The sequence below is a fragment of the Engraulis encrasicolus genome, chromosome 4 (genome assembly GCF_034702125.1).
Source record: "Engraulis encrasicolus isolate BLACKSEA-1 chromosome 4, IST_EnEncr_1.0, whole genome shotgun sequence".
Taxonomy (NCBI): Eukaryota; Metazoa; Chordata; class Actinopteri; order Clupeiformes; family Engraulidae; genus Engraulis; species Engraulis encrasicolus.
This window is the reverse complement of record NC_085860.1, coordinates 6,493,629-6,512,423: the sequence shown is the minus strand read 5'-3', so window position 1 is coordinate 6,512,423 and position 18,795 is coordinate 6,493,629. Positions and strand designations below refer to the sequence as shown.

The 18,795-nt window shown below is 43.7% G+C and overlaps 1 protein-coding gene across 1 annotated transcript in view; it reads right to left on the bottom strand.

Annotated features, from left to right (window-relative positions):
• pdhx (pyruvate dehydrogenase complex component X) overlaps positions 1-18,795 on the bottom strand; it is a 72,987-nt gene that overhangs the window by 23,825 nt on the left and 30,367 nt on the right. The window contains exons 6-7 of the mRNA XM_063196593.1: positions 3,806-3,989; positions 183-330 (exon numbers count right to left, since the gene is read on the bottom strand). Of these exons, the coding sequence (XP_063052663.1) occupies positions 183-330; positions 3,806-3,989 (332 nt within the window). The remainder of the gene's footprint in view (positions 1-182; positions 331-3,805; positions 3,990-18,795) is intronic.

Genomic DNA, 18,795 nt, shown 5'->3' with positions numbered 1-18,795 from the left:
TTTTTTTTCTTGAAAAAAAACCCCATCTATTTAAAAAGTTTTTAAAAAGTCCCTCTGTTCTACGTATAAGCATACTAATGTAAAATTGACCTGTAAAGAGGCGATGTGACCATCAAAGAGTGACTCCAATTCTGTACATTAATTTAAAATATAATCAATATCTGTGTATGGTGCGTTTTTACCTTTGGCCAACTCCTTGCGTAGCTTGAGCACCGCCCCCATGTCGCAGTCCACGGTGGCGTAGGCGTGAGGGATGGTGGTCTTGGACTCAGTCAGGCGCTGGGCGATCACGCGCCGCACGTTAGACGCTGGCACCTCGGAGAATGTTCCCTGCAACAGAACAGACAACATTTTAAAGTCCTACAAATGCAAACCCAAATACATACTAAGACAATTGTCTGAGAATTTCCCGCAACACACAAACACCATGGTTACTTCTACACCCAGTGACAGAACACACCCAGACAAAGGTCTACATGTGTGACTGACATATTTGGAAATAAAGAAGTTGCTTAAAAACGGCCAGTGTGCGGGTTTTTACTGCTTTTCTGATCAGCGACTCAGACATGGGTGATCTTCAACGTTTTCAGCGCACCTCATCTGAAATGTGTGTTGTGTGAGTGGCAAGCACAAACACACACGCGCACGCACACACGCACCTATTCTGATTAGCCCAGAAAGGCATACAATTTTGTTGCCAGGCCCAATTTCTTTATTTAACCGGCATTGTTCTACAAACACAGAAAACACATAATGGCCCACAAAGCACATGGGTAGACATGGCAGCATTTTTCATCTATGCATCATGCTCAAGGGATTCAATGCCTGCATCTTTTCTATTTCAGGAGCTGGCGTTTAATGTGCCATCTTCTATATTTACACATAACCCTGCGCACTCACGCACGCACGCACGCACACGCGCACGGCTCCTCTATCCTCGCTGGACATCAATCAATCACACCCAATTTGGAGCTGTGTGGGACGGATTTTGGGTCGATATGGGCTTATTGACAAGGGGGTAAAAAAAAGGACTGCATCGTCGTATTGACTGCCCTGGTGACAGGGGAATATTAGCTCATACATCAGAAGTGACAGCCATCTTGTTTCCTAATCTGGAGACAAAGCGCTAAATGGACTGAGATGAGCTAACTAACCAATAGGCTGGTGTTTTGGGAGACAAAGAAAGGCTTGAAAGACTTTTGCATTGTGCCGCATGACAGAAAGAGCAAGAGAATGTCCTGCATTGCAATAAGCTGGGTAATTTGGGGATGGCAAAACACACCCATTCATTTTAGAGAGTAGTCTCACACTGACAGCCAACTGAGTTTGGGCAACACCAAGGTTGTGCGTGTGTGTGTGTGTGTGTGTGTGTGTGTGTGTGTGTGTGTGTGTGTGTGTGTGTGTGTGTGTGTGTGTGTGTGTGTGTGTGTGTGTGTGTGTCTGCGTGTGTGTGTCTGCGTGTGTGTGTCTGCGTGTGTGTGTCTGTGTGTGTGTGTCTGTGTGTGTGTGTCTGTGTGTGTGTGTCTGTGTGTGTCTGTGTGTGCACATGTGTTCTCTTTTGAAAACAAGCACTGATCGGAGGCCCACAACCTTGCTAACAGTGATAACTGGTCCCATGGGCCAACACTGAAAAGATTAATCAATCTTAAGACAAATTCTAAATTCACACCACTTGAACAGACTTCGTTGAGCCCCATTGCACAAAAATGCATTCTAGAGACATTAGACTTAACAAGTCAAACAAGCAGTACTACTGCTCTTAAAATTATGCGATACAAGTCTGTCATGTCACCAAAGATGTCCAATACCACAGAAGTTTGTGAAATACAGTATTATGGTGGGTGATGCGCTTTTTATGGCAAGCCAGCCGTTTCCAGAAAGGAGGGAGGAAAAAACAAAGGACTTCTTTATAAGGAAGTAGTCGACACGGGTCTTACATAACTAAGGTGCTTTAGAGGGAAAACACCCTCATCATCATCATGTCTTCTGGTGAAAGGGGAAAAAAATCACCATCACTTGATATCAGCGTCATGTGATTTCATTAAAATGTGTGTGTCACTCAGACGCACATAAGGCGAGGCTGGCTACTCCCACACATGGAGGAGTTGCCTGCACTCGCTCATGGATGCCCCACCTGTATCTAGCACTCTATCAGTTAGCCTGGCTCCATCAGTCCTACCCACATCCATCCATCCATCCATCCATCCATCCAACAAAATCGAATTGTGATAAACAGATCAAACGCATGCAGAGCTAAAATAACAAATAGAAACGAGGGAGACTCAACAGTGGGAGACAGTGTGAGAAAGAATGAGACATGTGAATGAAAGAGAGGGAAATGGGTAAGAAAGACAAAAGACAGACAAAGAGAGACAGAGAAAGACAGACAGTGACCGTGAGATTGTGAGAGAGCCAGATAGATTGTGTGTGTGTGTGAGAGAGAGATAGAGAGAAAGAGAAAGAGAGAGAAAGAGAGAGAAAGAGAGAGAAAGAGAGAGAAAGAGAGAGAGAGAGCGAGAGAGAGACACAGAGAGACACAGAGAGATAGAGATATAACTTTGTTAAATGGGACTGGGAAAGTGGCAAGGCTGAGGCCAGAGTCACTTCCTTCTACGCATGAGTCCTTTAAAAGTAGTCTTCTGGTAAGTCTGATGGCCTCGGTCCAGCACGGGTGCTTTGGCAACAGCCTTTTAGTGCAGACCGGAGAGGACACAGGAAAGAGCTTTTGGGACAGACCCACACAGACCAATGGCTGCTCGCTCAGTCTGCATGCTGACGAGGAGCTTACAAGTCTGGCCTAGGCGCCTCCAATCAGTCAAGCCTTGACACTTTTTCCCACAGACAATGAAATGTCCAGTGACCTGGATTTAGTCATACGGAGAGTAAAAAAACCCCCAAGAGAATGGAAATGGAATAGGATAAAATTGCTATGCCTTCATTGAATCCCCCTCAGGAAAAGTGGACAAAATGGGGAAATTGGGAAACAAACGCAGAGTAACTGGACGAGACGCAACCACACAGACAAAAAGAATACTACCTTCTCAGCTGTGCTTGCATAGCAACGAGGGGCGTTATGTTCAATACACCAGTGTGTTTTTTCATGTCGGTTTCACTTTGGCTTTGTAAAGGCTCAAGGCTCAAAGTCACAGTCAACCTCAGGTGGTCTGTGAGAGCGCGCACACACACACACACACACACACACACACACACACACACACGCACACACACGCACACACACAGTCTCTGGTCCAGGGACAAGTCAGAAAACGCACACTAATGGCTCACTGAATTTCCTGTAGCGCTTGTGTAATCAAGCACGATCACTATGTCTCTGCAATTCTATATAGTCACAATGGTAAGAGGATGCTGCACTGCAAAGATAACTACATCGCTATTCCCCCACCCGCCCTGATTGGAATCTGATATACAGCACAGCAGTATAGATATTGCACTGTCACAGCACCGCCCCAATCTCGCCCAGACAGAACACTTGGTCTTATTCAATATTGACCTAACTAATAAACATTAAAATATAAATACGGCAAATAGGGAAAAAAGGATAGATAAAGGTAGAGTTATCTGAGTTATTTGTGTCTGTTTGCAAATGTGCGCGTGTGTATGTGTTTTTGTGTGAGAGAGACACTTCAGTGTTATCACTTGTATTGTTTGACTTTGCTTATGATTTCATAATGCTGTTAATGCATCACTGGCCAGGGTGTTTAAAGTGTTTTGACAGCACAGCTATTGTTCTGTAAACACAGAATTAAATTTAACGGAACAAGATCAGCGCGTGCGAGATACTTACAGGAGCCCCTGGTTTTCCCGGGACAGAAATGGGGGGGTAGAGAGGCCGTCCTCCGGGTGGTGGGGGTGCTGGGGCCGAGGGGGCGGCAGCAGGGGTGGGTGGGACTACTGTTGGGGGCGGGGCGGACACGGTCGTGGCAGGCTTGCCTGTGGCACCCATCTTCTTCAGCAGGTTCAGGACGTCTCTGCAAAACAAAGAAAAGTACTGAATCCCTGATGCTACCCAATCTGGACAGATATTGATCTGTATACCAATCTTGAAGGTATACAGTATTAGTCGTGCACACAGGAAAATATGCACAAGTACACACATACACTGGCACACACAGTAGGTTTTCTGCAAGATACAAAACCTGAGAGCCTAGTGTACAGCATATTGTATGTTAAGGCATTAACACTTCTTGTGGGTTTACATATTGCCGCTTTACACCCATATAACATGTACAAAAAGACAGGGTGACCAAAGGCATACATCAACCGTTAGTACACCGGCAGTAAATTCCAAAACAGATCTGGAATCAGTTCCTCAATAAAGCACAAGACTGGAGAAGGCAGTGAAAGGCGATCCCTCCACTGGCCTCTGATCATACAGCACCAAAGGGAGCGCAGTCAGCGCACCTTTAAGGCCCACGGCGCGGACAGGAAGGCCAAGAGCGTGTCGTGTGTTAAGGCTGAGCCCAGAGTAAGCACACATGATGTTCTGTTTCATCCCTCTGCAAACACACACACACACACACACACACACACACACAGTCACACACACAGTCACACACACACACAGTCACACACACACACACACACACACAGTCACACACACACAGTCACACACACACAGACACACACACACACACACACACACACACACACACACACACACACACACACACACACACACACACACACACACACACAGTCACACACAGTCACACACACACACACACACACGGTCTGGCCTGGACTTCACGTTGGATGTGACTGACTGGAGCTATTGATATGGAGCTTGCTAGCTTGAGGCAGAAAAACATTCCTTCAGCTGAAAAACACTCTCACCTACACCCTCTCACCCTACACACAAACACACAACCAAATATACTGCATACTCCTTTACCTGAGATTTGCTCTCACCTAGCCGCTCATACACATATACAACACCAATACTACACATATACAATGCAAATGCACACACACAGATGAAAACACACACAGCCATATAAACCAAACAGATTCCAAAGCTTCCACACCCTACCCTAAGTCCCAAAACCCCTTCTCCCGCTTTCTTACATGGATCAATGATGTTTTAGTAGTAGTCAACGTCAGGGTGGTACAACCAACGGTCCGGGCGATAATGTATGGATTTTTTTTCTGTTTGTTTTCAGTGGATTACCCAAGAAGCATATTCATCATCATTACATAATTACAATTATTAATTGTAATGGGGATTAGCTGTGGTTGTACCACCTGACATCTGACCCCTCCCTCCCCGCAAATTTGTTTTTAGTGACCCACCTACAAGCCTCAGTGACTTTTCTTAACCAAAGCCTTTCAACCACAACCAACCACTACAGCACGTGGCGGCAACACACACACATGCACACCAAGCCTTTCACCCCTACCCTAGTCACAATCAAACCCTCGTTTAACCTGCACCCTGTACATGAACACACACAGACACACACACCCACCACTTCAATTAGTCTAAAACAGCATGGCAAGCTAAAACAAGCAAGTGAGATGAGTGAACCTTCAAAAACAGAGTGAAAAATAAATATGGCTTTTCAGGTTGCAGGGGGTGCGAATGGCTTTTTAAAACCACTGCCGCTTGGTCTCGTAAACATTTATGTGGCCAAGTCAGAAATCTTCGCACTTAGGGCTGAGCTTTGTTTAGAAAGCTAGAGAGTTTTTTTGGGGTTCTGACTGATGACCTTCTTACTCTGCTTCTTGCTCCGATGCAGTAGGGAGACAGCGCAGGGTTTTGGGGTCAGGGTCAGTCAGTCAGGCGGGCGGGTGTCAGGGATAGGGCGGGTCCCTCCTGAGTGATCTCCAAAGCCTGCTGCTGTCAATGTTCCTCTTTTGTGCTTTCCATTTCTTCACTTTAACACCGTGTTTACGAAAGGAGAGTGGGGGTCTGGGTGAGTTTAAAAGTTCAACAAAGTTAAGAAAGAACTTGTTAAGACCACACAATAGCTCAGCTCAGAAAGTGACAAGAGTCCGCACACACACTCACCACACACACACAAAGTTACAGCCATGTTAAAGCTGCATCTCCATGTAGCCTACATATTCTACGTGCTCTGATGACCTGTCCATGATAGTCACACAGAACAGTGCAATAATCATGGCAATTGTTAAAGGTGTATTTTATGGGCTTTTGAGTTTTTATTAGACAGGATAGTGAAGAACAAAAAGGAAACAAGCAGGAGAGATGGAGACAGGCTGGGAAATAATCTAATTCGAACCCGGGTCTACATGGGCAGTGAGCCCCATACATGGACAGGTGCATTAGCGCCACAACAACCCCCGTAACCATGGTCATTTGGGCAACTTCCTGTTCCACACAACACCATATAAACCAATACGTCACACAACCACAAACACACACACAAAGAACGGTGTTAGAGGTAAGACAGATGTTTAGATAGAGGATCTGGTTTCCCATTCTGTGTGTGGGTGGTGGAGGAGGTGAAGGCAGGCCTGAAGCTGTCCGAGACTGGGCACAATTGGGCAATTTCGCCAAGCCGTATTAGTTACGTAACCAACCTTCACTACCATTAAACCACAAACACAGACCACTTATATTCTCAATAGAACGTACCAAATCATGAGTGCACTGTACACACATACAGATGCCAGCACACACGCAATCTCACTCACAGGCATGCACTTGCACATACACGCACACACACACACACGCATGCAAGCACGCACGCACGCACGCACGCACGCACGCACGCACGCACGCACGCACGCACGCACGCACGCACGCACACGCACGCACGCACGCACGCACGCACGCACGCACGCACGCACGCACGCACGCACGCACACACACACACACACACACACGCATGCAAGCACGCACACACAGAATGTTGTGGGTTTAATTCTCAGGGATTTGAGGCACCACCAGGTGGGATTTGAATGAAAGCTATGAGTCAACCCCACACACCCAGCAGCAGCAAGAGCCTGTGCTTTTGATGTGGTCTGAATCAGCCGTGTCATAACGGAGCGCCTTGAGTCATCACGCTACTACAGCTGCACGCAAGGTACAATGCAGTGGGGAGATGACATACTGTACCAGAAATTGATCAACCTGACACTGTGTGAATAAAGAAAAGGACAGCACTCCTCAGATTTTTCCTTGTTTATTCGCCATTACATGCTGAAGGCCTCTGCCTGAACCGCTTGTAGGCGAATAAACACAGAAAAATCTGAAGATTGCTGAAGATCGCTTCATTCACTCATCTATGTCTTATGTGGGATTCAGTACCCAGTTAAAACTGTATTAATCATTAGGCGATAGTAGTGGTGTGCATTGACACTGCCCTCACGATTCGATTCGATTACGATTCGGGAGGTAGCGATTCGATTTGATTCAAATCTACGATGCATTGCAATGCATTACATTTCTACCAGTGTTTCCCACAGAAATTTTGGAAACTATGGGGGCAGCCAGAGTTTTTTTTGCATTTCACGCGGGCCATTTTTGGAAATTCACGCGGCGTAAATGCAAAACGCCAAAACGATGAGTAAAGAAACTATAAGCCAACATTTCAGCCATTTATGTTTTGAAAAAGTAAATAACATTTTACCCATGACATGTATAGTAGTACATTGTCATTTATATTTTTAAAAAATCCAGTAGAGTGAATCATTTCTACACTTTTCATTCGTCCCCCATGCAGGGGTCTGCGCAATGGAAAGCAAAAAAATAAATAGGAGCACAGATTAGAATTTAGGATCACTGTGAAATTGTAAACGCACAGACAAAAAGGGTCTAAGAGTAGGCTATGCCTTTTCCCCCACACACATAGGCGTACGCATTCTACATAAGGGGTGCTGATCACAGGGCCAGTTTTTCAAAATTCCTCCCAGTTAAAGGGCTGAACAACATATTACACATGTATGTCTATATTCACATTCATTACACATTAATTTCTATACAGTATGCAGCCCGATGTCTCCTCTGCTGTGTCAATGAAGGCCTGTCGCCTAACTCATTATCATACAACTGTAAAACAAAGCCTGGGGAGTGTCAGTAAACTCATCCCAACAGTCATGGTCTGTCAAGCACTCATTGTTTTCTCTATAGGATGCATTTACTCCAGGAGGAAAATGCGAAGGAAATCGTTTTTCAAATCGTTATTAAAAAAAATAAATTAAAAAAAAGTTAATTATAATTTTATTTTTTTTGCATTTTCGGAAACTATGGCGGCCAAATTTAAATTCTATTTAATTCAATTTATTTTCTATGGCGGTGTGCCATAGTTTCCTCAATGTATGGGAAACACTGTCTACTGAAAGCAAAGCAAATGTTTCATCAGTCATGATGAGGCAATACAAGTACTCGGATACTGAGCAACATTTTATTGGCTGTTTTCTGAATCAGTTTTGCAGTTTTCAATGCTTTGAAGTGCTTTTATTTAATGTAACATTCATTTGCTAATGAAATATCCACGGAAGTAATTGAAACTTAAAAAATTTGCCGCATCGATTCAGAAACTTGCCGCATTGAATTTAATTGCCAAATCGATTATTGTTGACACCACTAGGCGATAGTGTTACCGCTAGTTAGTGTTAGTCTTCTCCACTTTTCAAGCGGGCACTGTAGGGGATTACATACTGTACCTGTAATTGATCAACCTGGTTCTCATAAGAGGCTTACAGTACAGACAGGTGTGTCATGCACATGCACAGGCACAGGCACGCACACACACTGCAATGCTTTTCATACACAATTATGCACTTAACTCTAACTGTGGTCACATGTTATCTTTTATTATCGTAGAATATTTTGTCTGCTTCTGTGAGTGAGTGTGTACATAACTGGTGTACAGTATGAGGATGAGTGACACGGAGCTGACTCCACAGTGCTCAGAAATAGAGAAGAGGAGTCTATCAAACGTCAGGAATTTCAACATTAGCACAGTCATCCTGGCCTTCCCAATACTCAGCAATCTCTCCAGGCTTCAAACTAATCCCACTGAACACAAGACAGAAACATCCTACTGTGACTCAGCGTTCGGGAGAAAGTATCATGATGGACAACCCTGTGGCCACACCTTACATTACAGTTCAGAACCTGCAGGCAGCCTCAGGCCTGGGGATCTTGTGAAGGCCTGCCAGATAGAAGTACGAAGGAGAGAGCGAGAGCGAGAGACAGAGAGACAGAAAAAGAGTGAGAGAGTGTGTGTGCGTGTGTGTGTAGAGTGCATAACTTTGGGGTGGCTTTCATGTCTTTGATTATTATCTGCCTATGAAAGGCAGCTGCTATAAGGTCTAAGTGCGTGCCTGTGCATGTGTGTGTGTGCATGTGTGTGTGTGCATGTGTTTGTGTGTGTGTGCGTGTGTTGAGGCTGTTTGTGTCCATTCTATATTATGTGAATAAAAAGAGAAATTATTGAGTGAGTAGCTTTCGCAAGAAAAAGGTGCGGGTCCGTGTCAATCTTAATGTATAGTTTGTAATGAGACACCCTTTGAGAGTGCATGCCTGTGTGTGCACGTCCCCACCACACAACATAGCAGGCTAATGTGAGATACATGGGGGGTGAATGAGTACATGCACTTTTAAGGTCATTATCACGCATTTCCTTCCCATGCTTGTGGGTCATTCTACGTTTCCAGTGCGCTTTTGGCAAACACAAAATGTCAATGATCAGTATTTTGTTTTTTTAAAAAAATGACCTAGATGTTTACATAGTGTATATATTTAAGTTTCCAAACAAACAAATTGCCAAGCTTAATCTTAAATCATTTGATAAATACTCAAATGAAAGCGAACATTTGCTTGATTATTTTGTCAACAGTGTTATGGACAAATACTATGTCGTTTCAAACATATATAAAAATACTACAGAGTTGAAACAACATACGTTTGAATATGTCCCTTAACAATAATGTTGTAATTAGTCTGTGCAACTGATATAGAAAATGTGATTGTTGAGCTTCATAAGTAGGATTTTATGATTCACTGTGATACAGACTGACACATTTTTCATAATAATTCCCTGTAACTAGGGCTGAGTACCGATCAGAAGTTTTCGGTTTCGGTTCCGGTTCCAGAACCTTCGTTTCCATGCCGGTTCCTGACGGTTGCATTTTCGGTTCTTGTTTTATAAACACTCGGGATGATGAACATTTAAAAATCATAACCGACCACCGAGCCCCCCTCATTATCCCGTTGAAGTCTCCACGAAGTTCAAAAGTTGTTTAAAATACAGAAATATGATCTACAATCTAAACCTAACCCTATCCATTTCGTGCTGCACGTCTTTGTCTCCGGTGAAAGATGTTCTACCAGCGATGGGAATCTAGGCTACATGAGAAATCAGAATACTGTGCGGTCTGAATCTCTACCTCACAGAACTGGTAGCTAGAACAAGAGTCAGTAATAGATGTGACGTGAAATAGGCTATGCTTTGTTTCATTCTCGTCAAATATCTGTTCTATCCCATTTGCTCCCCTTCACGGCACGGGAGGGACACAGAAAACAAGTCAGCTGCATTGCAATAACAATTCGTCCTGCTACAATATAATTGTAAAACAGCTGTAACTTTTCACATGGCTTTGTCCATTTACATGTAGCCTATGACAACTGTCGTATGTATAGGCATAATTATTGCTAGCAAGACGAAATCCCCCACTAAAAATATTAGTAATTCGCTAGGTCAAAAAAGCGTTGGTCCATAATCCTCACGGCCGTAACGCCTGATTTGAATTTAGTCACCCTCCTTATACAAGACTTCTCCAGAGATAATCTCTAGTGTCTGTTCATAGGATTTTTCCAACACATAAGGCATCAATAGCACACACACACTTTCAAAACAGTCAACCGTGTTACGGTCAACAGTGCAGGGGAACTTGCAGTCGGCAATTTTTTTTTGAGAAAAAAACAGAGCAGACAAACCCATCTCCCTAAAACACAAATGATTTTGTTTGTTTGTCTGTCAATATGGAGATAAAATTGGCAAAAACATACTCCTCCTCAACTGTCATAGCTGATGGGTAACACCATTGACGGTAACACGGCTTGACATTTCAGCCATTTTAATGGTGTTGTGCTAACTGAGGACCTCAGAAGTTCCACCACAACACCTTAATCAATTAATGTATTTGTATGCTTTAGCTGTGTTTTAATGATTGATTGTGATTTCTAATTCAGATTCTTACGAATATGTTGATAACACAGTTGACAGGCAATTTTCCCGCTATGAGAACATGAAAAAGAATGGATTAAATTATCGATGGATGGAGCCCAAAAAGTCTTGAGTTGTGACATCACGTGATGTTATTCGTATCGCCCAAGACCAAACCATTACTGATTTATGGAGGGGGTTTCAGATCATGACACGGTTAACATAGTTTTCGTGGACACACACAAAACGGCAAATTTCATTTATAATGGAAAGCACAGTGGTCTTTCTGATAGTTTTGTCATATTGTGATGATTACTGTGAATCGACATTTGCAATCGCCTTGGGCAAAACAAGTTTCTTTACATGCTAATATGAAGACTGAATCTGACATTTGGAAAACAGGACGGCATGAAAACGCCCAAAACCAGTATTAAATATTTATTCTTGCTGAGGGAAATAATGCCATGTCTACACTTTCTGTATTATATGAAGATAAATGTGTGCTAATGTCCAAAACATCATTGGATGCAGTTAATAGTTAGTGGAATTGGCAAATAAAATCCATGGACTTAAAAGCGCAGCCGAATTGTAGAATGACCCATGTGTGTGTATAAAGAGGAATTTCGATGACACCATGTCTTTGTTTCATGTGAAATAGACTTGGGTATGCAGTGTTTCCCACAGAAATTTTGGAAACTATGGGGGCAGCCGGGGTTTATTTTGTCCGGGGGGGCGGGTGTCTTCTCACACGGGCCTTTTTTTGGGGGGGGGGGGTGTATTCTTGCAGCGTAAATGCGAAACGGCAAAACAATGACTACAGTATGACATTGGCGCATGGAGAAACTGTAGGCCTGGGCCTATATTTCAGCCATTTATACATAAGATTTTACCCATGACTTGTATAATAGTAGTACATTGTCATTGTCAAAAAATGCAGTACAGTGAATAATTTCTGTTTACAACACAGTTTCATTCGTCCCTCATGCAGGGGTCTGGGAAACAATAATAAAACAAAATAGGAGCAGAGATAAGAATTTAAGAGCACTGTGAAATTAACGCATAGACAAAAAGGGTCTTAGAGGGTAGGCTATGCCTTTTCCCCCACACATATCTGTAGGCGTACACATTCTACACGAGGGGTGCTGGTCACAGGGCCAGTTTTTTCCAAATTCCTCCCATTAAAAGGACTGAACAACATATTACACATTTATGTCTTCACATTCATTACACATTAATTTCTATATGCAGCCCGATGTCTCCTCTGCTGTGTCAATTAGGGTCTGTCACCAAACTCATTACAACTGTAAAACAAAGCCTAGGGAGTGTTAGTAAACTCATCCCAACTGTCCCTTCTCTGAAGGTTTGTTATATTGCTCCCAAACCCAAGTAAACTACAACAACTTGACTAGGCTTTTGATCCCTGCCTTTCAAGCACTTGTGGTTCTCTCTATAGCAGGGGTGCCCAACCTTTTTTTAACCAAGATCTACTTTTGAAGTTGATGGTCTGCCGTGATCTACCAAGTCAAATTCAAGGATGTCAGTATGAAAATTTAAGACCACCATTTATTAATCACCATTATTATGAACAAAATGTTTTCAGTAGGCTACTATGGCCGTATCTTTTCAGTGTGTTTTTAAAGTGTGTTGAATAGCCTATCTTTACAAAGCAATGCAGCACTGATAGTATGCAGAGATAATTTCAGTCATACACAAGTCATAAACAACTGAAACAATTTCAAAATGATAAACATTTGGTATATAAAAGGCACATAGGCCCTATTTCTAAAAAAACATTATCATGCCTTCAGTGGTATAGGCTACAAATTAAAAAGGGCTCAGAAATTCAGAAATTCAGAGAACTCATTGGATTGGTTAACACCCCTGTTAAGTGTGACTTCTTCTATGAAGGTTTTTTTTCAGCTCTCTGGGACAGTAGCACAGCAAAGGCTTTCTATTGTGAGTTTGGCCAATCGTTTTGTCCACAACTGAAGCAAGAAACAGCACAAATTGAAGTGAATTCCATACATGTCAACAACTAACATTTCCCTTACACGCGGCACGCGATGTAAACGCAGTTAGCGATGATGCATGCGACTAGCGATTTGGACGAAGATTCTCGCATATCGGCGTGTCATAACCATTGACAGTAAGGTCATAACGCATCGTTGCGCACATGTCCGATGTTACACGTGTGCACACATGAATCAACTGTAATACCCTTACGGTCACTTCCTAATGCTTTCCCCTCATTCTGTGTTACCGTGGGACTATCTAACCAATACAGAGTCTATAGGATGTATTTACTCCAGGAGGAAAATGCGAAGGAAATTCAAAATCGTAATTCAAATCGTTTTTAACAAAAACGGATATCGTTAAAAAAAAAAAAAAAAAAAGTAAATTTTTATTTTTTATTTTTTACATTTTCGTAAACTATGGCGGCCAAATTTAAACTATGGCGGGCCGCCATAGTTTCCTCAATGTATGGGAAACACTGGTATGCATCTCAAATGGGACCTGTCTGATGTGAATAACATGATGCCCTCGAAAGTAGCTTCCTGTTTTTGAATGAAACCTAGATGCTTGCTTCATGCTGGTATCAACGTTTAACATTCGATCGAATCATGAAGTCAGCACTTACTGTTATGGCAACAGCATTTTGAGTAGCCAGGCAACACAAAACAGTGTATGCAGCCAGTCACTACACTAGCTTCCCATTTGAACATAGCCACTCTCTGTGTACAGTATATACTGTATATCCATATATGTATGTGTGACATTGATTGACTTATATGTGGCATATGCTAATATGGCATTTGATTAAGTAAATATCCAGCATAATGGACCTGTGTGGGTGGTGAATGGACAGAGAAAAAGAAAATGTCAAATTTGCTGATATAGTTACTAGGTACCGGTGTTTGTCAAGGTCATGTCAGGAGTTCAAAGCGACCCCGTCTTCCCTTTTCTCCTCTCCAGCACTTCCTCTTATGTGCGCCACCCAGCGTTCTATCCCTGCCCCCTTTTGGTGTGAGCATGCTCAGTGAGACCTTTGGGCTTTGGGGATGTCACAATGGTGGAGCTCCTGATTTGGTCCACTGGCCGAGTGAATGTGGAAAGTGTTGTCGTGACTGTCGAGACAGGAGGAGGGCTGCCGTCGCCCTAGTTAAATGATATTGCTAGTGGCAACAGACAATTCCCAGACACACACATGAAAGACGCACACACACAGGTACAAAGACAGTGATACGCATGTACACACGCACGAACGCACATCAAAGTTCTGAAGCTCATCTAAAGGGAGACTGCGGTGCGGCTACTTCATGTTGCCACCACCAGAATAATCAATGCTTGTCCTACGTGATACAAATAAGGGCAGTTTTGCAGCACAGCTCCAGTGAAAAACAAAAACACCATATTTTGAGTATTTGATCAGTCCTCTACACGACCATGATTCAATTCTGCTCCAATCCGTTTGTGAAAGTCCTTTTACACAACATCACCTGCACAATAACAGACTGCAGACCGGCCAATGAAAATCCACTTAAAGCCAACATCATGACAAGACTAATAGAACCCTACAATAACTAAACTTAAACTGTGACAAGACAAGCGGCTGGAGGAATTCACATACTCTGATGAGACCAGAGCAATACCATAGACACTCAACCTGAATTTTAAGAACAAGGACGGTGTCATGTTGACGTGCCATCTGGGGGCTCGAGTGACATGACGTCCATGGGAAAATGACTCCCATCTCACTAGACGTCACACGCCGTGACAAGTACTCATCCACAGACCTCATGGAAAATTACAGACGGCGTTCCTCCAACGCGGGGACTGGAGAGGTAAAAAAAAAAGTACGGATACACGAATATCTAGACACGAGGTTTATCGCATTTCTCCCTCTCTCAGCCTGGGGGCTGCAGACGTAATGGGATTTAATTACTATGTATGTGTCCGTGCTTGTAGCTTGAGTGGATGTGCAGGCGTGAACGTGGCGGGCCTAAACGATTTTCACGGAGCTCATTAGTGATTGTGTGTAATGAAGCTAATGGGAGTTATTACTCTGCTGATCACCTCAAAGATGCCACTCTGAGTGTGTGTCACACATAATGCCCCTTACCACACAAAAAGATATGCACACACACACACACGTTGACACGAAATCGAACCACCACACACACACACACGTTGACACGAAATCAAACCACCACACACACACATACTCGTGCACACTGATAGGCACATACACAAAAGACAGAGAGACAGACAGCCATAGACAGAGAGAGAGAGAGAGAGAGAGAGAGAGAGAGAGAGAGAGAGAGTTACAGACAGAGAGAGAGAGAATTACAGACGGACGGACGGACAGACAGACAGACAGACAGACAGACAGACAGACAGACAGACAGACAGACAGACAGACAGACAGACAGACAGACAGACACTCGCATGCACGCACACACATGTTTTTTGGTAATGTTGGCATCAGTCATCCACCCCCATCATCATCATCATCATGCCACTGATGCCCTCTGTGCCTCCCCACACTAAGCTTTATGGAAGCACAAAATGATCTCATACTCCGGTCACATGTACCGTGCCTACTGTAGCCTAGGGCAAGACGACTGTGTGCATATCTTGTTAGAGAACGGAGACTGTGTGTGTGTGTGTGTGTGTGTGTGTCTGTGTGTGTGTGTGTGTGTGTGTGTGTGTACATTTTTATGGGGGGTTGGACTATAAGTGTGTAGCTCATTTCATGTCTTTGATTCTTATCTGCCTATACAGGGCAGCTGCTATGAGCACCAGCAGCCAGTGTGTGTGTGTGTGTGTGTGTGTGTGTGTGTGTGTGTGTGTGTGTGTGTGTGTGTGTGTGTGTGTGTGTGTGTGTGTGTGTGTGTGTGTGAGGGGGTGGGGGGCCGCAGGAGGCTATAGTGAGACACAGGGCTACTGTGTGGTGTTTCTCAGTCAAGCCACGTGACTAATATACACACGATATAAACATACACACGCGCACATCACACATACACACACACTCACACATACACCCACACGCTCACACATACACCCACACATACACAGGCGCGCGCAGGCACACATCAAACCACACGTCAACCCACATGTTCAGCCCAACAACTCATGAAAAAATCTAAACATTTCACCAAGCACAAATTGAAGTCATTGGGGACTAATGAAAAAAGCAGCTACTAGAGCACACAGCAGGTTTAAGTAAATCTGTTAACTTCTGGCTTGAGAAGACTGCTATGGAGCCATCTTCTTAAAGTATCAGTCAATTGCTTGGTACAAAGTAGTACTCTATTAAATACATATGGGTTCTCATTCAACCACGGCATGCTACACAAGAAGGTTTAGCTGTAAGCAACTGGACAAATCTGTGGAGCTTAAAAGACATGTTGTTCCCTCTCCAAGAAAAGTTGTTCCCCTTTTCTTTTTGATGTCAGAGGGAACTACCCTACAGTAATACTTCGAGAGAAGTGGGCACTACTAGGGTAGCTCCCTTGTACATCAGCCAGAATCTGAGGAAATTCCTTGAAGAAGGAAGAGGATGTCTTCAAAGGCTCTATAATGATGTCCAGTAGTAAAGCCAGTTCCCTTTAACATCAACGAGAACATTAAGTTCCCTGGAAAAGAAACAAAATGTTTTCCAAGTTCTACACTTTGGAGAATACAACACTTGCAGTAGCTGTACATACCTGAATAATATGAAAGTATTTACATTTAATTACCGCATATAGAGTACATCTCTTGCACTTGCCATAAATACCTAAATCAATTCTTGCATTTACTCTGTATTTACTGCACACAGTACATACCGGATGCATTTCTGCTGTTTACACTTTCGATTAAATGCTTTACTGCGTTTCATTACTTTGCATTCTCACATGCATAATGGCAATTAAGATGTATCTAATCCAATCACATTTTGTATACGGTCATTGATCTAATAAAAGATTCAGTGGTCTAATCTAACCTTAATCTAATGTCTTTGAAAGGACATTAAGGGCTGCACAGCCATTCATCTCCGGTACAGGTTTGCTCACCTCTTGTCAGAAGTGTCATGCTTTCAGGGTGCTGCAAATATGTATTCACGAGTCACCTTATTCCACTTATTGTGTTCTTGTGGCTTGATGATCTGATTAACCATTGCACTAAACGTTACTCTGCTGCCAATGGCTGGTAATGAGGTAAGTGTAATTCGATCGGTTATTCAAAATCATCTTTTTCACCACTTCATTTGAACACGTAGAAATGCTGTCTGTGTGAATAATGCATTTTGTATATGCATAGAGCGGCCTATTGTTTTCAATTTCCTGTTTTTCAAGGCATCTACACCAACGGGACTGGCAGCCAGGAGAGGCAACGACACTGTCTCTGCTTTGGGATACGGCTTCAGAGGTAAACAGGAAGCCTTCACAGGCAACCGTTTCTGTTGCTACCGCTTATGTTTGATATGGTTGTGTGAGGATGCTTCTGCTTCCGCTACTGCTGCTGCTGCTGCTATCGAGATGGATGTCGACACTTCCAGGAAGCTCAACATGAGATCACAGCCTGTGGTAAACACTCGTTTTGTGTATGCCCTTAAATCAACATTTCTCTGCTTTCTAAACATGTCGACACTTCATTACTTCTCGGTCTCTTTTACACATACTGACGCATCCACTTTCTCCTTCACTTGCTAATACAGTATACATTCGACAGAGATACACCACACCGTGCCTGTTAACAGATGTAATGTGTAATGTGCACACACACACACACAAATGCACGTGCATAGACACACACAAACGCACGTGCACACGTCACCCACAAAAACACTAACACACACATGCGCGCGCGCATGCACGCATGCGCGCACACACACACACACACACACACACACACACACCTTAAGACATGTGCACTTGGTTTATCTTCCTGACATGCAAACAGTAATGTGTGTCATTTGTCATCACACTCCCAGCTCCTGCCTCCTCTCTCTGCTTCACGCACACACACACATCCACACTCCATCACACGCACTCAGTTTCTATGGACACAGCGGACTTGAGGGAGGGGTTTGGGGGTGCGGGGTAGTCATGGCAACGCAGCTTCTAATGAGATGTCCCAGCAGGCAGCGGGGGTAACGAGAGCTCTCCATCAGGGGTCTCTCTCTCTCTCCGTGTGTGTCAGCCGTCGGAGGCCGTCGCGCGAGCACGCCGCCAAACCTTCAGCTCCCTTCCACCGCCTACTGGTGCAAGCTGTCTGCTTCTGTAATAGGGTTAATAAACTACCGCAGCTGCTTTCCCCTCTCTCGTCATTTCGCTCTCTCTCTCTCTCTGATTCACTTATTTGCAGTACCGGTGTGCGCATTCCTGTGTACCAGATGGTTGCCCTGAGCGGTAGCACAATGGGGCGGCAAAGTAAAGAGATTGAAAGACCCAAGGAAATATAACCAATGCTGTTCAAAGCATCTTTAATTCAAAACGGCATGGCAACCACTGGCGCAATATTGAGAAACACTGTGGGCAATGAGCTTTACGGATGTGGAATCCAAATATTCTTGTAGAGAGAGAGAATAAGTTGCATCTGTGGTAATAAAAAACTTCAGGTGCTCATCGGTATCCAAATAGGCAAACTTGAGATG